Source organism: Propithecus coquereli, unplaced genomic scaffold (assembly GCF_000956105.1).
Source record: "Propithecus coquereli isolate 6110/MARCELLA unplaced genomic scaffold, Pcoq_1.0 Scaffold308, whole genome shotgun sequence".
Classification (NCBI taxonomy): domain Eukaryota; kingdom Metazoa; phylum Chordata; class Mammalia; order Primates; family Indriidae; genus Propithecus; species Propithecus coquereli.
The window spans coordinates 999,599-1,016,655 of NW_012148708.1; the positions used below are offsets into that span (position 1 = coordinate 999,599).

The 17,057-nt window shown below is 41.1% G+C and overlaps 1 protein-coding gene across 4 annotated transcripts in view; it reads left to right on the forward strand.

Moving 5' to 3' along the window:
* Positions 1-581: 581 nt before the first annotated feature.
* The window catches only part of PTPN2 (protein tyrosine phosphatase, non-receptor type 2), a 105,803-nt gene continuing 89,327 nt past the window's right edge, over positions 582-17,057 (forward strand). For 2 of the 4 annotated variants that reach the window (XM_012649987.1, XM_012649989.1), the window contains exon 1: positions 582-849. In XM_012649987.1, coding sequence (XP_012505441.1) covers positions 781-849 — 69 coding nt within the window. In that variant the 5' untranslated portion in view covers positions 582-780. The remainder of the gene's footprint in view (positions 850-17,057) is intronic. The other 2 variants (XM_012649988.1, XM_012649990.1) reach the window with 2 other exon arrangements.

The window sequence follows — 17,057 nt, forward strand, 5'->3', positions numbered from 1 at the left end:
AGTTAGATATGTGCACGAGTTCATTAACAATGAACTATCTTAATCTGAAGCAAGATGATTTCAATAACCAGTATGTTTGTTTGGTAAAAGAGGATTTGCTTTTTTTACATACAGGTAACGATAATTCTTAAGGTGTGGAACGTTTTCTTAACAAGATATATTCTCCCAAATTCCAGGAGAGGTTGCCTTTCCTTTTGCTGCAGCGGTTTATTTGGCACAAAACCTGCAGACGCACAGGAGCTGACGCTAGGGCTGAGAAATCTGTTGCAAAGTTGGACACAGGCCGCTAAACGGAGCTAGATGATGTTTCAAATAAAATTCAAATACCTCATTTTTAAAAATTACGAGTAAGAAAAGAGAAACGGGACAGCAAGAAACAAGGCGGAGCGTGCCGGTGACTTCCTCGGCCGCTCCCATTCCAGCACCACGCGGTCCACCTCCCGCCTCGGGCCAGCCAGCTAGTCCAGGGGGCGGGCCGTCCCCTGCCGAGCGCCGCCACCGCAGCCTCGGGGTGGTCCCCTGGCCCCGCCCCCTCCCCACCTGGGCGCGCTGCGGCCCGCCCCGCCGCCGTCAGACCCTGCGCGGCGCTTGGGCGCCGAGTCGGCGCGCTGACGTGCGACGCTCCAGGTACTTTCCCCACGGCCCGCTGGGCTCGGCGTGGGGGCAGGGCGGGGCGCAGAGCGCGCATGCGCCGCAGCACCAGCGCGCTCCCCGGATCGTGCGGGGCCTGAGCCTCTCCGCCGGCGCAGGCTCCGCTCGCTCCAGCTCGCTCCCGTCGCCATGCCCACCACCATCGAGCGGGAGTTCGAGGAGCTGGACGCTCAGTGTCGCTGGCAGCCGCTGTACTTGGTGAGTCGCTGGCCCGCGCGGGGGCCGCCGTCCCCCTCCGAGACCCGGGCCCGTTCCCACCGGCACCCTCCAGGCTCCCCAGTCTCTCGCTCGGGGCGGAAGTGGCAGCGCGGCTCGCGTCAGGGGCGCGCCTGCGCCGACTGCTCTCTTGCTCCTTTGGAGAAAAAAAAGACTTTGGATGAGAGGCCTCGTTGTTGGCGCAAGCGCAGACTTAGTTCTGGAAGGCGGTACCACAGCGGCGCCTTGTGGCGGGCGGAGACTGGCCGCTGACACCCGCTCGCCGCGGGGTGGTGGTGCCGCGGGGAACAGGCGTGGGCGCTGGCGGGGGACCGCCGGCGGGAACCGGGTCGGGCGCCCGGCCGTGCACCCCGAGCTGCAGCCTCACGGTCGCTTCCCTGTGCGTGGCTTTTGCTCGGGGACACTCTTTTCGCCGGCCTGGTGCTTTGTGGCCGAGCGGGCGGGCGGCCGGCGTTCCGGGGAAGTGCGGGCGGCGGGGGCAGGCCGGGAGGCCGCCGGGGTCTGGGTCCGGGGCTGGGTCCGCGCCCGCGCCGGCTCGGGACCCGTCGGAGCAGGCCGGCCCTGGGCAGCCGACCCCGGTTTCCGAAAGTGAAGCCCGCTCTTCCTAGCGGAGCCTCTGTGGGCCTGTGGCGCTGGCCGTGCTTAAATAGTGGTGGTGATAGGAGCTCCGGGAGTCACCAACCCTAATTTTCAAAGAGGGCACAGTGTTTCTTGGCGTGTGGGTCGTCCAGGAAGGCGCCAAAGCCTTCCCGGAACGAAAGGAGGCTTCGGTTGTATTAGTTCAGTGATAAAGTATCCTTCTCTAATTTTCTTTACTGAGGCGTTCTTTACTTAAAGTCAAACACACAAGATCTCATGTATGCATTCAAACGAGTTTCAAATGTATACACCGATGCTAGCACCGCTCAAATCAAAGTAACCTGTCACCCCGGAAAGTGTCATCATGCCACCTCTCCCGCCCTGTTGGCCTCCGCTGTTCTGATGCCCATCACCATAGAATAATTTTGCCTGTTCCAAGTCACATAAGTGAAATCTATACCGTGAACACTTAACTAGTTTTTTTTTTTTTTTACATCAACCAGACTACCTTTAAATTCAAACAATTCTATCTCTTTGAAAATGATTTAATTGCTTATCCTCTCCTATTTAATTATTAGCATATTGTTCCCAAGATTGAATTTGTTGGTTGGTGAGTTAAATGCTGCTTCTGATGTTTGGTTCACTCTGTGTATAGTAAAAGGAAAAAAGAGCTTTCCTGTAAATCTGGATGATCCTGGGTTTTTCCCTATTCCATTTAATTAGATGACAGTAAAAAATATTTTCCATTGTTGTTATGTTTGAAATGTAACGTTTTTTTCTTGAACACATTAGGCAGTAAGGTAAGTACCCAGATTCACATGATACTGAGCATGTTAGAATAGAGCACTAACTTTTAAAGAATGCTTGTGAGGACACTTCCAGTTATAGACAATCTGAAATGCAAACTCTAGTAGCAATATTTATGTGAGAGCCTTCCAGCTAAGTCTTCTCCAGTTACATTTGTTTTAGCAGAGGCTACTGTCCCTAAGGTGTAAGTGATATGTGGAAATACAGGTTTGAGAAGAGAAAAGCGAATGCTACACCTTAATTCAGCCTAACATTTTGGTTAAGCCAGGGTTTTTTGGGCTTCCCTAATATTCTTGAAAATTCAATTAAAATTGTGATTCCTCTTGCCAGAAAAATACACATAAACTTGCATCCACTGCACATTTCACAGCCAATTTCAAGGAGTTCAGGAAACCCTTCTGTGGACTCATGCTGAGGAATCTTGTAATTTACTTGGTTGGTCAATGCTCATATTATTATTCTTTCCTAATGGAAGAACAAGAGCATTATTTTGGTTAATATAAACTATGCCTTGCACACTGGTGTTACAGTAAAAGTAGGTCACAAACCAAGAAAATTAGTAATGGAAAGCAATTCAGGAAGAGTTTGGACTAAGTGTTTTCCTGTGGCCATTGAAGATCCATTCAGCTGTTCTACAAAAATATGTACTGACCTCCAATGGCTCTGGCTTTTGCCCTGGGCCTTGGGGTTCGCAGAGAATGGCATTGACAAGGTTCCTGCTCTTGACTTGAGGTGCTCACATTCTGGGACTTGTTCTCTTGGGGCCTCATTGCAATTCCATATTTTCATTCATTAAATGAAAACATGCTTGTTATGTGCCAGTGTTAGGCACTGAGGATACCTAAGACAGAGTCCTTGCTCTTAAAAATCCATCCTTGTAGGGAGTAGTAAACAGGTAAGCAGGTGAAAACATTAGAGTGATGAATGTAACGCTAGTGTTAAGCACAAGGTGCTGTGGGAGTGAGTACCTAGGAGTCCTGTATTTCCCAAAAAGGGGTGCACCTGAGAATTACAGTGAAGCTTCCTGGAGTCTTGAAGGACATGTTGGACAGATGAAGAGGACAGGGAAGGGGGAGAGAATTAGTGTTCTGGGCAGGAAGCAGCGTGCTGTGCACAAAGGCACTGAGGGTAGAATGCTGAGAGCACCACCACAGGTTAACCTGGAGTCTGGTGTGGATTTCAGGTGCCAGAGAATAAGGCAGGCCTTGGAAAGCCCTGGGAGGTCAGACTAAGAAATTTGACCCATTAATAGGAACTCACTGAGAAATTTTAGGCCTGGAAATACCACGATATTTACTTTTTAGCAAGATCATTCTGACTGCTGGTGGGTTGGATCGGGCCTGCACCACAGGGCAGTCGTCTGTTGGAGTAAACCTGAAGAGAAGCCCGAGCTCCTGAGCTTGGGCAGTGGCAGAAAGGATGGAGGGGAGGTACAGATTTGAAATGAAATGTTAAAGGGGTAGACGTGTTTGGTTTTGAAATGGTTTAGTTCTGTTTGAGGTGCCTGTGAGACACTGAAATGGAAATAGTTGAATGTATACATTTGGAGTCCAGCAGAGAGGTCTGAGCTGTCAATACAATTTTGGAAATCATGAGCGTCTAGGTGGTGTTTGAGGTCCTAGAGGTTGAGACCACCTAACGAAGATAAAAAGGGTTTAGAATTGCCAAAGGCCAAGGACAGAATCTTGACAGACAGCAGCATTGAAGAGGGTAGGTGGGGAAAGAGGAGCTTGCGGAAAAGACTGGTGAGGAATAGCCGTAGAAGTGGGGAGAAAAGCAGTGGAAGAGAGATGGCAGGGCCACGTGCTGAGGATGGGACAGATAAGGTCAGGATGGAAAGGGCATTGAATTGAGCAGCTAGATCAACAGATACCTCAAAGAGAGCAATTTCAGTGGACTACAGAAGACAGATGCTGGGAGTTGAGGACGTAGCAAGAAGTGCAAACTAGCAGGTGCAGATTGTTCTTTTAAGAAACCGAACTTGAAGAAGTAGGGAGAAGTGGCTAAAATGAAGCATGATTAGGTGACTTCTCTATAAACCCTTTGATGGCTTCCCATTGCTCACAATGTAAAGTTCAACCCCTCCTCCAGCTCATTTCCCTCCAGCTCTTTTCTACTGTGTCCGTTCTTCCCTTAGGGACTTTATAAATGTAGTTCCCTTTGCTGTGGCACAACTTGCCTACCTTTTCTTTCCCCTCTTGCTTAACCACCTCCTACTCATCCCAGAAGTCCCACTTCTTTGTCTGGCCTTCCTGCCTGCCCATGCTTGGTATAAGTCCCTGTTACATATTTCTAGAGCATCCCAAGACTTCCCCTTTCATAGCAGGAATTGGATGTATTTCTGGAACACAATTTGCATTATGCAAACCACTACTGAAAGTAACTGCTGCTTGAGTAGGAAAAAGTGCTTGAATTTAAGGTGGCTTCACAACAGTGGGTGACTTTTATGGTAATGTTTGTGAAGACTTGTTCTTTTTTTGGTAGTGCTGATGGGGCTAGGAAAAGAAAGGTTTTGTTCTTGAGCAAAAACTATGTCTAACTAAAAGCCAGACTTGGTTAGTGGTATGAGAACTTTTTACACCTAATTGAAATTCTTGCAGGAAAAAATAATTTAATATTTTGAGTCTGAAACTCTCTGGCCCCTTACTCCTTTTACCTCCTTTGAACAGTTGCTTTTATAACATGACTTTGATAATAGGAGGTTTTTTGGGAATGAATTCTTGGGTTGGAGTAGAACAGACTCTTATTAGTCCTAGTTTATCATCAGAGCCTCATGAAGGCAGTGACAGTGCTTTGAACAGTACCAGGCACTTAGTAAGCACTTGATAAATATTTGTTGAATATATGACTTCTTAGGAGAAAAGAGCAACCTAGTATATTTACATAATTGCCAGGATTAACCTAAGGAGAGAGGTGGAGGTTTGAAGAAATAGAAGGGATGCTGTTAGAGCCAGAAACCTCAGAAAGCAGGAGTTGATGGAATTAAGAGCACACAGGTGGAAGAATTGGCCTTGAAAGGGCACCGTTGGCAGCAGTCAGGTTTCTGGAAAAGTTTAATTTGGTTTGATTGACAAACTAATGACATTAATGTAGTCTGAGGTTAGTTTTGGCTTTTTGAGCAGTGTTCAAGATTGCCTTTGCTTTAGTCACTGCTGATTGTTGTCCAAAGCAGGCTGGGGCATGGGAAGGGCAGGGAAGAGGAATGGAGTCTTGTGAGCCTTTTGGGGAAAGGGAGTAAAACTATGGGGAAATGGCAAAGCTAAGTCATGAAATGTTTGTAGTAAGCAATGGCTCAGAAGGAATTTGGTTGATTAATCAGGGTTTATTAACGGTGGAACTCAACGGATCGTTTTTCTTTATTAAAAATTCATAGTTCAGATATTGTCAGAGTGAGAGCAGTTTTTACCATTTGTGAGTCATCTGATTTTCATAAGTCAGATAGATAAGTGCACTCTGTTCTTGTATTTGTGGGGCAGCCAGTTAGGCAGGTGAATCAAAGCTGTCTTGTTGTAAAACACTTCCCTTGCCTACTAGTTACACATTCTCCTTCCTGTTGTCTAATCTCAGTGCTTTTACATGGTTAAACAAACTTTGAATTTCCTTGAAAATCAGCTCCTTTCTCACACGTTGAAGTCTTCACACATGTTGGATATACTCTGCCTACCTTATCTATCTGGGAAACATCTTCAAGACTAGACTGCATTCTCCTTGGGCAAAATTGTGTGCTCCTTCTCTGATTCCTAAGCCCTCTATGTTCTTTTATTAGAATATGAATCACATTGTTTTATAACTGTCTGCTTGTCTGTCTAGCTCCTTGAGGGTTGTCTTGTTTTCTGTTTTTCCACCACCTAGCTATATGACCTGTAACATGTTAGATGCTCAGTATTTACCAGACACAGGAAAACTGCCCCCATTTTAAATTGTCAGCACCTTGGTTTATTCTCAACCCCTAATTTATGTTTGAGGAAATACTGGTCTAGCACAAGGTCGTGACTTATGTAATATTACAACATCCATTAGTGACACCTGGTAGCCAAATCCAGTCCTTCTGATTCTCATTTCAGCACTGCCCTTATTTGCCAACATGACTGCATATGTTGCTTTCTTATAATTTACTTGAGAGTAATGGCACTGAGGGACTCATCTTAATTCTTAGCGGTGAGGAGGGAGCGGAATGTGTTATAATAGATAGGATCATTTTGGGGACTTAAGGCCTTTAAAACAGTATCTGGGATCCATGGATCAGACTTGAAAGGGATTTGCAAACTCCCTGAAATTGTATGCTAAATTATAGGTATGTGTGTACCCAGGTATTTAGTTTCTAGATGATTCCATAGCTTTTATCAGATTCTTAATGGATCTCTATGCAACGCCTCAAAAGGTAAGGACCACTGCTTGAACAGAAAGCAGCCTTGGGAAGGTGCCCCAATGGAGAATATGACCCGAGAAATCATGGTTTTGCCTTTGACAGATGTTCTGTAGATTATCGATACCTATATTTATGGAAATCCAGATAGTTGCATTTGTCCCGTAGCTTTTCCAGTTGTCTCTTGTTCAATTTCTTGATTTTAACAAGAATCTTAAAAGCCCTTTTTTGACTTCTCTCAGATCCTTACAATGCAGAGAATTCCTGATTCCCACTTAGAGAACCATTACAGCTCTCACAGTCTCCTGCATTCTCTTAGCTGCCTCATCTTTGTTCTCTTAAGCAGCTTGCTCTGTTCTCCCTGCTTTCTTCCCTTTGGCCATCAAAATAGTCTGGGCAAACCAGAGATGTGGACAGATAAGGTCTAGGTAAGTAAAATTAAAATTAACATAAACATGCTCTTCACTTTGTCTAGTAAACATGCCTATGATTTGTTTCCCCTGGAAATTCTTATCTAGATTCTCTGCTCCCTGTTCCTTGTCTGAGATGTAGTTTCACTTAATGCTCCATTAAAGTTGTTTTTTTCTTATTGGAAAGCTGTTAAGAGTCAGAGGATAGTAAACTAGAGCTTTTGGTAATACCCATCGCCTCCTTTGGTGCTTAAAAAAGAAGTCTTGGCCTGGCGCGGTGGCTCACGCCTGTAATCCTAGCTCTCTGGGAGGCCGAGGCGGGCGGATTGTTTGAGCTCAGGAGTTCGAAACCAGCCTGAGCAAGAGCGAGACCCCGTCTCTACTAAAAATAGAAAGAAATTAATTGGACAACTAAAAATATATAGAAAAAATTAGCCGGGCATGGTGGTGCATGCCTGTAGTCCCAGCTACTCGGGAGACTGAGGCAGGAGGGTCGCTTGAGCCCAGGAGTTTGAGGTTGCTGTGAGCTAGGCTAACGCCACGGCACTCTAGCCCGGGCAACACAGTGAGACACTGTCTCAAAAAAAAAAAAAAAAAAAGTCTTGAAATCAGAAGGCCACATGTTCCCTACCCCTGTGTGATTAGCCATATATTAAATCCTAAATCAATTTAGCATATAAAGTTTAAAACACAGCAGCTGATAACTGAGGGAGAGATACAATTCAGCAGGCTAATTTTTAAAGAATATACGTTGTCTCACTCATGTCATCCCAGTGCTTTGGAAGGATGAGGTTGGAGGATCACTTGACACCAGGAGTTTGAGATCAGCGTGGGCAGCACAGCGATATACCATCTCTTAAAAAAAAAAAATGAAAACAATTAGCTAAGTGTGGTGGCACATGCCTGTAGTCCCACCTACTCAGGAGGATCGCTTGAGACCCAGAGTTCGAGGGTGCAGTGAGCCATGATCACACCCCTGCACTCTAGCCTGGGTGGCTGTCTCTTAAAAAAAAAAAAAATTAGAATATAAATTCTGACTCTCCTGAGTAAAATACCATACTTTTCTGTTATATTAATTGGAATGATACTCTACCTTGCAGTACTATTGTCTGAAATAGCTATTAAAAATAAAAGTAGGCCAGGCGCGGTGGCTCACGCCTGTAATCCTAGCTCTCTGGGAGGCCGAGGCGGGCGGATTGTTTGAGCTCAGGAGTTCGAAACCAGCCTGAGCAAGAGCGAGACCCCGTCTCTACTAAAAATAGAAAGAAATTAATTGGACAACTAAAAATATATAGAAAAAATTAGCCGGGCATGGTGGCGCATGCCTGTAGTCCCAGCTACTCGGGAGGCTGAGGCAGTAGGATCGCTTGAGCCCAGGAGTCTGAGGTTGCTGTGAGCTAGGCTGACGCCGCGGCACTCAACTCTAGCCAGGGCAACAGAGTGAGACTCTGTCTCAGAAAAAAAAAAAAAATGTAATGCCATTTTAAATGTAGTGCTATATACGGTCCAGTAGTACTAATGGCTCAGGAAGTTGTTTTGATTTAACGCTGACAGCCTTGCTTTTAAAGATCTTTAGATACCTTTAAAATGAAACTTGTGTATAAGAGAAATATCCACATAAAAAATCTCCCCAAATTTAGCATGTGATTTTACTGAGTTCATAGGCCCCTAAAGATTGTTGGGGTTGGTGATCCCCAGGACAAGAAGTTGTGGTCAAGAAACTGATTTAAGGTTAGATGCTTTTATCTGTGGATTTCTTTTCTGATGTGATTCGTGTGTGATTTTTTTTTTCCATGTGCTCTTCTGATCCCTTTCAAAACCAAGTATGTCTGATTTATTTATTTTTTAATCTTTTGATAATGCTTACACAGGAGTATGTCTGATTTAATATGCTCTTTGTTCTATCAGTTTCATTTGGTTCATGTCACTGATCATTTATAACCTCTTTTCAAACTGCTTTCATTCCTCTGAAGAAAATCTCATACTGAATCATTTTTTCTTTCACTATATTTGAACAGTTTTATACTCTGAAAGCTATCAATTCCTCTTTATAATGTACTTTATAGTGCTTCCAGGAATTCTTTCAGTGCATTAAGGCGTAAGGTTTTACAATTATTAATACTAGAGTTTGTACCGCTCTGTTCCCAGTAAAGGACCTGGTACCCCAGAGTAACTTTAGAAGATTGCAGCTTCTCCATTAACAGTAGGAACTGCTTCTGCTCTGATTTATGTTTTAACAAGTGAAGGTACAAAACATAAGCTCGCATTTTGAATATTAAAGTTTTTATTTTTAAAATCTCTATTATTGTAACTTAATTTCATTGCCAGGGTGAAATAATTATTTTATTTTTTTTGAGACAGAATCTGTTACTCTCAGTAACTCACTTCAATCTCAAACTCCTGAGCTCAAGTGATCCTCCTCTTCAGCCTCCTAAGTAGCTGGGACTACAGGCATGCACCACCACGCCTGGCTAATTTTTCCATTTTTAGTAGAGACAGGGTATCAGCTCTTGCCTCAGGCTGGTCTCGAACTCCTGACCTCAAGCTATCCTCCCGCCTCAGCCTCCCAGAGTGCTAGGATTATAGGTGTGAGCCATCTCGCCTGGTCCCTGAAATAGTTATTTTATTATATTTTATTAAATGGCCAGGTGCAGTGGCTCACACCTGTAATTGCAGCACTTTGGGAGGCTGAGACGGGAGGTTTGCCTGAGGCCAAGAGTTCCAGACCAGCCTGGGCAACAGTAGGGAGATTCCATCTCTACAAAAATTTTAAAAAATTAGCTGGGTATGATGGTACACACTTGTAGTCTCAGCTACTCAGGAGGCTGAGGCAGGAGGAGGATTCAGCCCAGGAGTTTGAGGTTGCAGTGAGCTCTGGTTGCACCACTAGCACTCTAGCCTGGGCAATAGAGTGAGACCCCATCTCATGCTCACACACACAGAATTTATTCAATAATATCAAGTAACAATTTAGTATTTGTTCTATATGTAATGTACAGAAAGCTTTATATCCTGCACTGTAGAATATTCTCCCTTGAACTGTTATGGTGGGGTGGCAAATAAGAATTGAGGAAATCGGAAAAAAATAATCTTCCATTAATTTTATAAGAGAAAGATAGGACCTTAAGATAATCCCAAATTGATAATGAGTTTCTGCTTATGGGATGACATACATACCTACATTTCTTTTTTTATACTTTAAATCCCTAAGTGAATCCTAAATTATATGATGGAAAGTGTTCACTTTCTTTTATTAGTCAAATGTTTGTGCATATACCCTACATAGAGATACTGTGAAAGGACACAATGAAGTATGAAGTATTTTGCATACTTTGAAAAACCATTGTTTTAGGATGTTTGAGCTTGGTTATGGTCCTTAATTCCTATTGCTGGTTGGGGAGATAAGAGACCTGCTGGAATAGGTTCTTCTCTTCATCACACTTCTCTTTGTGAAGCCCCTGTCTTTGAGGAAGAGAGTATAAAGAATAAAATAGCTCATTTTAACTGAGCTCATGTGCTATACACTTTACGTGGATTATCTAAGAGGTAGTTTCAAATGAGTAAACAGACTGCACTTTTCCAAGTTTATATTGTATTTTAGCAGATCCAAATAGGAATCCAGGACTTAACTTTAGAACCTGTATTTAAACAAATAAATAAAGAATTTGGTTAGGATTACATGAACATGGCAAAAATTAAACAGTACGAAAGGGTAGGTAAGAAAAATGTAAGTCACTTTCCTCCAGTCCTCTCCCTCAGGTAATCACTGTAACCAGTTTCTTATGTATTTTTCCAGTTATTCTATCTATATATAAGCCTACTTGTCTTCCTCTATCCATCTGTTCTACCCTCGTGAAATAGATATTAGCATACTGTTTTGCACCTTTTTCACTTAATGTATATTGAGAATACTTCCATATAGATCTCATGAGTTTTTTTTTTTTTTCTTCCAAACAGAGTCTCACCCTGTTGCCCGGGCTAGAGAGCCGTGGCGTCAGCCTAGCTCACAGCAACCTCAGACTCCTGGGCTCAAGCGATCCTACTGCCTCAGCCTCCCGAGTAACTGGGACTACAGGCATGCGCCACCATGCCCGGCTAATTTTTTCTACATATTTTTAGTTGTCCAATTAATTTCTTTCTATTTTTAGTAGAGACGGGATCTCGCTCTTGCTCAGGCTGGTCTCGAACTCCTGAGCTCAAACAATCCGCCCGCCTCGGCCTCCCAGAGAGCTAGGATTACAGGCGTGAGCCACCGTGCCCAGCCTTATTTCTTTCTTTTCTTTGAGGCAGAGTCTCGCTCTGTCACCCTCGCTAGAGTAGAGTGCTGTGGCGTCAGCATAGCTCACAGCAACCTCAAGAGTAGCTGAGACTACAGGTGTGTACCACCATGTCTGGCTAATTTTTTCTATTTTTAATAGAGAAGGGGTCTCGCTCATGCTCAGGCTGGTCTCAAACTCCTGACCTCAAGCGATCCTCCGGCCTTGGCCTCCCAGAGTGCTAGGATTACAGGCATGAGCCACTGGGCCCCGCCACCACTATTTCTAAACCCTTTTCATCACCTTAAACAGAAACTCTATACCCATTAAGAAATAACTCCCCATTGTCTCTAGCCGCCAGCCCCTGGTAACCTCTACTTTCTGTCTCTATGAATTTGCCTATTTCTGGGTACCTAATATCAGTGGAATTATACAATATTTGTCTTTTTGTGTCTGGCTTATTTTCACTTAATATGATGTTTTAGGGTTCAGCCATGTTATAGCATGTATCAGAACTGCATTCCTTTTTAATGCAGAATAGTATTCCACTGTCTGGATATAGACATTTTGTTTATCCATTAATCTGTTGATAGATCTTTAGTTGTTCCACCTTTTGGCCATTGTGAAAAATGCTGCAGTGACCATTGATGTACAAGTGTCTGTTTGAGTCTCTGTGTTCAGTTTTTTAACATATAACCTAGAAGTGGAATTGCTGGATAATAATAGTACAGTAATTCTGTTTAGTTTTTTTGTTTGTTTTTTTAAGAGATGGAATCTCGCTCTGTCGCCCAGGCTGGAGTGCAGTGGCACAGTTACAGCTTACTGCAGCCTGGAACTCCTCTTGGGCTCAAGCGACTCTCCTACTTCAGCCTCTCAAGTAGCTGAGACTACAGGTGTCCACCACTATATTTATCTTTTTCGAGAATGACCACACTGTTTTCCATCGCAGCTGCACCATTTTATATTCCTACCAGCAATGTATGAGGATTCTAATTTCTCTGTATCCTCATTAACAATTATTGTTTTCTACTTTTTTGATTATAATCATGCAAGTATGTATAAAGTGGTATCTCATTGTGGTTTATGTTTGTCTTTCCCTGATAACTAAGGATATTGAATATCTTTTTTTTTCATATGTATATTGGCCAATTATGTATCTTCTTTGGAAAAATGTCTATTCAAGTCCTTTGCCCATTTTTTGTTTAATATTAATCCCTTGTCAGATACATGATTTGCACATATTTTCTCCTATTCTGTGATTTTATTTGTACTATATTGATAGTGTCATTCGATGCATAAAAGTTTTTAAGTTTGATGAAGTCATTTATCTATTTTCTTTTGTTGCCTGTGCTTTTTGGTGTGTCATATTTAAGAAACCATTGAGAAATCAAAATTTATGAAGATTTTCAGTCCCTGTGTTTTCTTCTAAGAGTTTCATTGTTTTAGTTTTTACACTTAGATCTCTTTTCCATTTTTAGTTAATTTTTGTATATGATGTAAGATAAGGGTTCAGTTTCATTGTTTGCATGTGGATATACAGTTTTCCCAGAACCATTTGTTGAAAAAAACTGTCCTTTCCCAATTGAACAGTCTTGGCACCCTTATCGAAAATCAATTTACTGTAGATATGAGAATTTATTTCTGGTTTTTCCATTACATATCGTTGATCTATATGTTTGTCTTTATGCTGTGACAGCACTGTTTTGATTCTTGTAGCTTAGTAGTAAGCTTTGAAATTGGGAAATCTGGAAGTTGTGAGTCCTCCCTCCAACTTTGTTATTATTTTTCAAGGTTGCTTTGGCTTTTCAGGATTGTGGGAAATTCTCTATAAATTTTAGGATTTTTTTTTTTTATTTCTGAAAAAATTGTAATTAGGGTTTTGATAGGGATCGCATTGAATCGGTATATTGCTTTGGATAGTATTGCCATCTCTGCAACCTGAAGTCTTTCAATCCATGACATGGAATGTCTTTTCATTTATTTAAGCTGTCATTCTTTCAGCAATATTTTGTGGTTTTCAGTGTGCAAGTCTTTCATCTCCTTGGTTAAGTTTATTCACAAGTATTTTATTCTTTTTGATGCTATTGTAAATAGGATTGCTTTATTATAATAATTTCCTTTTTTGGATTGTTCATCCCTAGTGTATAGAAGTACAACTGATTTGTGTGTGTTGATTTTGTATCTTGCAATTTTGCTGAATTTGTATATTAATTCAAACAGTTTTTTTAATGGATTCTTAAGGGTTTTCTACATATAAAATTGTCATTTGAGAATAGAGATAGTTTAATATCTTCCTTTCTAATTTGGATGCCTATTATTATTATTATTTTGCCTAATTGCTCTGGCTAGAACATCCAGTATTGTGTTGAATAGAACTGGTAAAATCAGGTGTCCTTTTTTTTATTCTCAACCAGTTAATTTTTTAAAAAATTTCCTCCTTATACTGTTTGTTAAATAATGCAGTACTCTCTGCCCCCTTTGAATACTGTCTTTGTAATTTACACAGTACTTAAATGTGAATTGGGTGAATGAAGCATGAATAATTGTCTGCATAATCTGTTCTCTCCATCTGTTAATCCTCATTTCTTGGCTTTTCTCTCTCTTGTGCACCACAGTGTTGTGTTGCTTGTGCTTGCAATACATCAGTTTTTCATTCTTTCATACTTTTTTTTTTTTTTTTTGGTGTACTTTCACATCTTTGTGTTGCTGTACAAGCTGTTTTGTCTGCTTGGCCCCTTCTTTCCCTACTTGCCTACATGGCACACTCCTGCTCATTCTTCAGATCTGTTCATGTGCTGTGCTTTTCACTGCCTCACACCAAAATAAATGCTCACCCAGTGTTTCCTTTAAATGTGAACATACTTTTCTTATGGCACTTATTAGTAATAGAATGGCTCCTTGGTTGTCTCAAGGAAAATTCTGAGGTCTGATTTTTTAAAGAGAAAATTACGAGACACAGTTATACAAATAGCAGTAAGAATTGACAGCAGGAAAGGTGATAGGAAACTATGACACATGGATATAATTTTCCAGGACTATTAAAGTCCTGTAATCCCATGCACTAGAAGCTTTTGTTATTGTTGTATTCTAATTTATCATTGAAGTGACCTGAACACAGTTGTAAGAAAAGTGATCTATGTGATTAATATTTTGAGACTGAGTGGGTTTCGATAATAAACAGTGTAAGCATCCACACAGGCTTGGATGAGGAACTGATGCGTGTACTTTATTTCTGTAAAGATAAGCATGTTAGATATGAAAATGTACCTCAAGAAAACGTTATCATTTAGAGCATGTGAAGTAGTATAAGAAATAGAGACAATTGTCATTCAGGATCCCATATGACAAGAGGGGGTGGTTAAAGTAGAATAAAATAAATTTGAGAACAGTAAAGAGTTTTTAAAGTTATAACACATTGTTAAAATAGAAAATTCAGTACTGACTAGCAGAGTAGATAGTACAGAATACCAAGTAAGCTTGAGAAAAGTCTTTCAGAACTCAGGAAAAAGATGTAAAAAATGAATATTATGAGAGAGCACTTAAAACACATGGAAATAGGAATTCTTGAAAGAGCAGAGGAAACTGAAGTGAGGCTGTAACCAATGAAATAGTGGAAGGATGTCTCTGAGCCAAAAAGATCTTAGATCTGAAGAGCAAAGGGGACCACAGAGTTTTAAACAGGAATATATAAAAAGGCATAAAAGTCTGGTTGCAGCTAGTTTGTGACTAGCCTGAGCAAGAGTGAGATCCATCTCTTCCAAACAGAAAAGGGAAAAAAAGCTAGCTGAGTTTTGTGGTCTGTAGTCCCAGCTACCTAGGAGGCTGAGGCAGGAGGATGACTTGAGCCCAGGATTTTGAGGCTGCAGTGAACTGTGATGGTGCCACTGCACTCCAGCCTGAATGACAGAGCAAGACCCTGTCTCAGGAAAAAAAAAAAAAAGCAAAACTCAATACTAAATGACAAGGAAGACTTAAATATTAAGTAAATGGAGAAACAACCCCAGTTCCTGTTGGAAGATGCCAGTTCTCCTTATCTATAGTGTAATTTTTAAAAAATGTCAGCCTAAAGAGAGTTTAAATTTAAGGTTCATCTGAAAGAATAAACAGTACAGAAGAATCTAGATGACATGTGAGGACAAGAAAAAGAGATAGGACTTTAGTGCTGATATTATTGAGTGTGAGACAAAACCTCATTTTCAGTCTTCGTTGAGAAGTATTGACAAAATATGCTCTTGATCCAGGAGTTCCATTTTTAGAGGGTTATCAAGAAATACTTTGAAAATTGTATATAATCATATTTAAGGATATTCATCACATTGTTTTTAGTACTTGTGAAATTTTAGAAGTCTGCTCTGAGGAATTGGGTACAATAAATGATGAGGTACCCTATAACAAAAGATTGTGTATTTTGTAGTTGCCATGGTCTGAATGTGCGTGTCCCCCCAAAATCCACATGTCGAGACCTGAATCCCTAATGCAATAGTATTAAGAGGAGGGAGCCTTTGAGAGGTGATAAAGTTATGAGGCTCTGCCCTCATGAATGGAATTAGTACCCTTATAAAAGATCCTTGAGGGAACCTGCTTCTCCTTCTACCATGTAAGGGACTCAGCAAGAAGACACCATCTTTGAGTAGAGCAAGCCCTCACCAGACACCAAATCCGCTGGTGCCTTGATCTTGGACTTCTCAGCCCCAAAACTGTGAGAAGTAAATTTCTGTTGTTTATAAATTACTCAGTCTAAGATATTTTGTTATAGCAGGCCAAACAAACAAAGACAGTAGTCATTAAAGATGATGGTGGTAATGTATAAACAGGAAAATATATCTATGATGTGATATTTTAAGAGATTAAAGCAGGTATATAAATAATATGCCTGTGTAGTCCCATGTTTTTAAAAAAATTGAAGTATATATTTATTTACACCAACTTATTCATGAACTAAAGAGTCCAGACAATTTAGGTTATCTCTGAATTATGTAGTAGTAGACCCTATTAATTTTCTTTTTGGCTGATCTATAGAGTCCTGAGTTCTGACAACGAATATATATTAGTTTATTAAAAAGTAAAAATACTTTTTTCTCTCCAAGTAAATCACATATAAAAGCTCAAAATAAAGCACTTTGGCTACTTAATATAAAGAGCTGTATTTACTTGGACAATCCCGTGAGCTACACTTGTGTTACAGCACATTAAATTATTAATAATATGTGTGATGACTCATGAAAAGGTTAAATTGTGCTTAGTATATTTTTGTTTTAGAAGACAAGTAATGCATTTTAGAAATATTTCTACTAAAATTTAAATATTTTGCACTTTAAAAAATATCAGTTATCTTGAAATTTTATGTTTAAGAGAATATTTTATTGATAAGGCTAGATGAATGAAAGTTTAGCCCATCATGGGTAAGAAGATTAAGAAAGCGAAATGCTGGGATTATAGGCATGAGCCACTGTGGCCGGCATTGTGAAGCTTTTAAGTCTTCATCACATGAAGAAGCCAAGTGAATCTGGTTATGTAGGTGTGATGGGAGCATAGGATGGTAGCCTTATTTTGGAGAATGATGACTTGTTTTGTTTTTGTTAATATTATCTTTTTATTTTTATTGAACCATAGACTAGAAAGCATCCAAAAGCAAAGAAATAGAGTATTTTACCAAAGCATCCACTTCAACTCTGCAATTTTTTTCAGCTTTATTGAGATGTATATCACACCATAAAAATATTTAAAGGGTATAGTTTAGTGAGTTTTAGTGTATTCACAGTTGTGCAACCA